The 5,939-nt window shown below is 54.2% G+C and overlaps 1 protein-coding gene across 1 annotated transcript in view; it reads right to left on the reverse strand.

The window, feature by feature from the left end:
• Nucleotides 1-3,729: 3,729 nt before the first annotated feature.
• Nucleotides 3,730-5,939, reverse strand: part of PIP5KL1 (phosphatidylinositol-4-phosphate 5-kinase like 1) — an 8,599-nt gene continuing 6,389 nt past the window's right edge. Inside the window, exon 10 of the mRNA XM_019642223.1 lies at nt 3,730-4,998. Within this exon, the coding sequence (XP_019497768.1) occupies nt 4,731-4,998 (268 nt within the window). The 3' untranslated portion in view covers nt 3,730-4,730. The remainder of the gene's footprint in view (nt 4,999-5,939) is intronic.

The raw sequence follows: 5,939 nt of genomic DNA on the forward strand, positions 1-5,939 counted from the left end.
CAACTTACCGGAGCCTTCATGCTGTCGCTGCCGCTTAGCAGCAGGGGGGCTGCTGTCGCTGAGAAGGGGTGAGAGCCAGGCACCTGTCAAGACCCAGAAACTCAGAGCTGGCCTCAAGCCTCAAAGGAAACAGCCCAGGGAAACTGAGGCAGGGGAGAGGGCAGGCCAGGGTCAAGGGCGATGGCTTCTGAGAATCAAACGCCTTAAAGTCCCCAAACACCAAGCAGCACTGTCCCGTCCTGAAGGAGCTGGAATCCGTGACCTTTGGGAACCCTCCCGCCAACCCAAACCCCATTGTGCAGAGATGGGGAACCCTGGGCTCAAGGTCATTCATGGAGTCTCGATCAGAGAGCACCAGGAGCCAGGAACCCCGACTCCCTCCCACCCTCCTACCTCACTACCCGCAGGACATGGAGAGGCCTGGGGCGAGATAGGAGGAAGATTTCTGCCCCTCACCCCGTTGCCACCGCCCCCTCCCCCAGCCGGGCGCTAACGGGTTGGGCAGGTTGGGGTGCGCCGGCTGCTTTCCATCCGCTGCTCGGAACTCCATGGCCCGCGGGCCGGGTGAGCCGGGCTGGAAGCCGGAGCCGCGGGGGAGAGGCGGTGCCGAAGCTACAGCTTCTGGAGGCTGGAAGCCGGAGGGCGCGCAGCCGGCGGCGGGGGCGGGATCTGCCGGTATCTAGAGGAGACGGCGGGGGCGGGGCCTACGAGCGCGGCCTGCACCGCTGAAGACGGAATTGCGCTGCCGGCGGCCAGGCCTTCGGGATGAGGGCGAGGTCTGCAGGCCGGGGGCGGGCCTCAGCAGCCGGGGGTGGAGTCTGAGCTCGACATCTTCCCCCACCTTTTCCGTCCTCCAGCATTGCTCCTAAACTCTTGCCCGGGGTAGGGGTGGGCGGCCCGCAGAGGAAAGACCCACGGTACCGCTGAACTGTGACTGCCTGGCGGTCCAGACTTGAGTTGCTCCATTTCTGAAATGGAGGGAAATTAAACAGGGGCTTGGGTTCAGGCAGCCCTGAGTTTCAAGCCAGTAGGGTTGCCAGATTGAGCAAGTAAAATACAGGACACCCAGTTTCTTTGGAATTTCAGTTAAACAATGAATAATTAGATTAAAAATCTGAAATTCCAGGGGAACTGGGCGTCCTCTATTTTCTGTGGCAACCCTCCCTGGTCTGTCTCTGACCCTAAGACCTTTACCTGAGTCTCAGCTTTTCTGTGTGAAGTGGAGATAATAACAGCACTCACCTCCTAGTGAGATATGAGTAGTGCCAGGGAAGGAAGCTTGTGGCAGAGTCAGGATTCAAACCCTGAGCAGTCTCACTCCAGAGCCAGAGTTCTGACTGCCTGCCTTGCCCTTCCAAAGGCCCCCTTCCCAAAGTGTCCTCCAAATCCAAGACAGCTCAGCCTAGAGCCCTGGTAGTGCTGAAATGTGCCTCGTTTGGGAGGTTCAGATGGGGTCCCTTAGGGATTTCAAACTCAAGTGGCTTCAGGGGTCAGAAAGGGTTGAAGGAGCAGATATGAGATAATAGGGAGGCGTGGGACTGTGGTGAAATGGAAAGCATACTTCCCACCCAAAGTGATTTTTACAAAATGTTCATGGGCCAGAAAGCTTATCTTACCACCCCTGCCACACCCACTTCCCTCTGCAGGGTCCTGGCCTGGTAACCAGCCTGTGCTCCTGGTCTAGCCCCATTTCAAAATCGTGGTTCCTTTTTCTCACAGGCTCTGGCGTGGGCACAACGTCAGAGTATCCTTGTTGGGTATGTGCTCCCAGCTCAGCAACTTCCCAAGGCTCCCCTGCTCTGGGTGCAAAGCCAAGTCCCCTAAGCTGATGATCTGGGCCTCCGTACCTCTCCCCATCTTGTTAGGGGGCACTGCTGAAGTGGCCCTGCCCCCAGGCCTCCTTTGAGCACAAGCCCTCCTTGTCTCCCCCACCCCACCCCAGGGACATCTCAAGGGTAGTGGTCCAAGTTCGGTCACTCTCTGTGACCCCTCATTCACAAGGCAAGGCACAGAGTGGGTCCCCAAAGCCAGAGTCCTTCTGCCTCCTCCAGGTCCTCATTTGTCAAGTTTCTCTCCTCACAGACCCAGCCCCAAGGGGACAATGGTGAGAAGCTCCCCGTGGATTCATTCATCACCCACAATGGCTGGTGAAATGACGGTTCCAGAGAGGCAACTCTTTCCTTTGCTGGGCCACACACAGGAGCCCAAATGTCCTGGGCTCTCAGAGCAGATGAGGATCAGACATCCATAGTGGGACTGACCCTGGGAAGTCCCACAGCCTCAGATGAAGCAAAAGCCCCCTCTCCTTACCTTGACCAAGGCCCTGCACGGTCTGAATTCTGCCTCCCTCTTAATCACTGTCTGTCTACCCACCTTGGCCACCCTTCTGACTCCCAATGACACTGAACTCATTCCTACCTCAGGACCTTTGCACTTGTTATATCCTCTACTTGAACCGTTCTATTCACATGGCCAGTTCCTTGTTGTCATTCAGCTCAAATATCACGTCCTCGCCAACCATTCTATCCAACATTGCACCCCCATTCCTCCTGTCCCACCTTGATTTATCTTTTTCAAGAACTTGTCACACTCTGGAATCACCCTGTGTATTAACTGGTTTCCTTGCTACCTGTCCACTAGACTCCAAGCTCTGTGTGGGCAGAGTCAGGCCAGTCATATTCCCAAAGCATTTCTAACAGTTGCACTGTGCCTGGCACACACTAGGTACTCGATAATGTCTGTTGAATGAGCAAGTTAGAAGAGCCAGGTGTCCTGGACCTCATGAGATCTTGGACAAGTCACTTCCCTGTCCAGCCTTAAGCCCTGCCTCAGAGCATTGCCAGAGACCCAAAGGGAGTGAAGGAGCGCAGGACTCTGGGGCTCTAACTCAGTCCTGTTGGATCCAGACCCCAGGAAAATGTGGGGCCAAACTCGTTTCCTGCTGTGCTGCCCTACTACCACTGAGTTTTCACAACACTCCCCCCCAACCCCGGGGGTGGGGGGAATGATGAGATGAATACTCTGGATGGCTCAACTTCCTGCTGAGCCAGAACTAGAAATTCTCCAGGGTATGTCAGCCCAGAGAGGTTGAGTAATCACCCAAGGGCACCAGACAAGCAGGGGCGACATAAATTACATATCCATATCTGTGTCTGTATCTGTGTTTCCAGGAACCCACACTCCAGCCCCACAGCATAAGCTTCCCTTTTGCTCTCCCTTCCCCATCAGCCCTTTTTCTCTGAAGACTAATGGAATGGCAGTGTCTAGTGTTGCTAGTGGCTTTCCTAAGGTCCCGAGTCATCTAGTCGCAGGGATCAGCTCTTGGCCCCCCACAACGCTGTCTCTGCCCACTCTCAATTCTGACCACAGTGAAAACAAGTGCCAGGCTCTCTCTCACCGCAACCCTTTGCTGTGCCCTTGGCCTGGGACCCTCCCAGGGCTGTTCCTGACTCTTCTGGTCTCAGTTTAGAGGTTAGAGCCGCCCACCCATTAAGTAATTAGGTGAGGGCCCGTCCTTGAGCTCCACAGCCCCATGATCCTTCACAAGGCTTTGTCACACCAGGTTGCTTTTGTCACTGCCACACACACACACACACACACACACACACACACACACACACACACTGTGAGTTCTGTGAAGGTGAAATCTGTGCATCTTGTTCCAGCCCCAGGTCCCCAGAGCCCAGCAGAGGACCTGTCACATAGCAGGTGCTCAATGAATATTTAATGAGTTAATGAGGTACATTTGCATCCTTTCCATCATTCAGATTAGACCACTGAAGCACAGAGAGGTTTAGCACCTTGCCCTGGTTACACAGCCAGGTCCCAGTCAGCTCTAGAGGAAAGGCCCACTTGGGCATGGTTGGATTGGACTGATGTCAGAGGCCAGGCTGGAGTTTCCTGGAGGAGGGAGAAAGAATGATCAGGAGTTAAGCAGGTACTTTGCTTCTCTGCTCCTGGCGATGTCTATTTGGCCAGGGCCATTGGTCTGACCACTAACTCCTGCCCCCATTTCTCAGATGAGAAAAGTAATTCTAAGAGGAGGGCAGAGCTTATTCAAGATCAATAGTGGGCTACAACATAGGGCATCCCAGAGCTGCAGGCCCCCCAGTATGCCACCTACATCCCTAGAGAAGCAGGAGTGAGGGGGGCCACCCAAGAGGGACGCCAATGGGCCCTCCTAGAGCCAGGGGCAGGAGATAGGAAGGCCTGGGTTCTCGGGCTGGCCTTCCCACCTACTCGTGCATAAGCCCCTTAAAGTCCTTGGCTCTCAGTTTCCCCATCTGAACTACACGGGTACTGGGCTGGAGCCCTCAGCTTCCCCTCTTCCCGAGAGCATGAGGACACGGCTGTGGGAGCTGGTGAGTAAGAAGAATACAGGGTCCTGAGTCCAAAAGGCACAGTAGAGCCTTGGTTTCAGCATTTATTGCTGAAAGATCTTGCTCAGTCCCTTTACCCCCTCAGCCTCCATTTCATGGTCTGTAAAAAGAGAATAATAGCATTTTTTGAGCATTAAATGAGCTAATGTGGGGAGTCCCTGGCACGATGCCCGGTACAGCATCACCATCAAATGAGGCTGTGTCGTCATAGTATTAGCTAGGGAATGCTGCCCTCTAGAGGCTAGCGGCGAGAACAGCAGGCAATGTGAGCCCGACCCGCGGCCCGGCCCAGGCCAGACCCGCTTTCTGCACGTCCATTGTCCAGATGGGTACAACGCGGGCCGGCGCCAGTCACTCAGTGTGCGCCTCCACCCACTGATAGAGGCGACGGGCGTAGCGAGCTGGGCTGACGGTGGAGAAGGTCCGGCCCGGGTAAAGCAGCGTCTTCCACAGGTGCTCCAGCCGCTTGCGGAGCCCGTAGACAGTGGCAAGGTCCACGAGGCCCAGGAAGTAGCGTTGCTCAGGCCCGTCCAGGATGTGGAGGGCGTTGGGGGCTGCCGGCAGCAGCCGGCGGTTCTGAGCTCCCAGCTCATCCTGGCTCTGTACCCCTTGCACAGACCTGGGGGCCGACAGGGCCGAGAGGTGAGTCTACTGCCTCCTCCAGGGGGCCCCAGCCTAGACCCTGTAAGTCTGACCAGGCTGCCCCTGGGAGGTCCTGCCCTAACCCTGTGCTTCCTTAGCTCACCCCACACATCCTGAGTGCCAGGCCTGTAAAGTCAGATAAACTGGGAGTCTGAGTAAAGTGTAGTTGACGGTCTACAGCTGTACTGTCCAATATGTAGCCACTAACCACATGTAGCCTTCCAGCACTTAAATGTGGCCAGTCCCTATTGAGATGCGCTGTGAGTGTAAAAGACATACCGAATTTTCCAGGCAGGGTGAGAAAAAGAATATAAAAGGTCTCATAAATGTTTATATTGATTAGATGATGAAATGATAATATTTTGGACGTATTAAGTAAATAAAATATATTATTAAAATTATTTTTACCTGTTTCTATTTAGTTTTTTAAAGAGACTACTAAGGAATTTAAACTTCCATGTGTGGCTCACATTACATTTCTATTGGGTAGTGCTAGTCTAGAAAATTGGGGCTACACAGGCTCTGGCTCTGCACTCACGAGCCACATCACTTTGGGTAAGTCCCGTATTTGGGTATTTCCTAAACTTCTGTTTGGGGTGGTCCAATTCTGGACGTTTCAGGGTAGCAGAGTTGAAACCTTGGGAACAAAGTCCAACTGCAGTTTGCAGATAGTGTGTGGAATTTTTTTTTTTAACCTCAAAATGTACCCAAATCAGAAGATGCCTTTGACTGGGCCCCCAGTCCTAGCCAGAAGCAGGTTCAGTTCCCTAAATTTGTCCTCCTGGGGATGCCAAGAAGGTGGAAGTGGGATGTCACTGAGGAGTTTTAATAGGCCAATGAGAGACAAGCCCCGCCCAGGAACCAACCAATCAGCGCTGGTACCCCCTGCAGTGCCCCATTTAACATGGATGAGGAGGG

This window comes from Hipposideros armiger, unplaced genomic scaffold (genome assembly GCF_001890085.2).
Source record: "Hipposideros armiger isolate ML-2016 unplaced genomic scaffold, ASM189008v1 scaffold_3, whole genome shotgun sequence".
Taxonomy (NCBI): domain Eukaryota; kingdom Metazoa; phylum Chordata; class Mammalia; order Chiroptera; family Hipposideridae; genus Hipposideros; species Hipposideros armiger.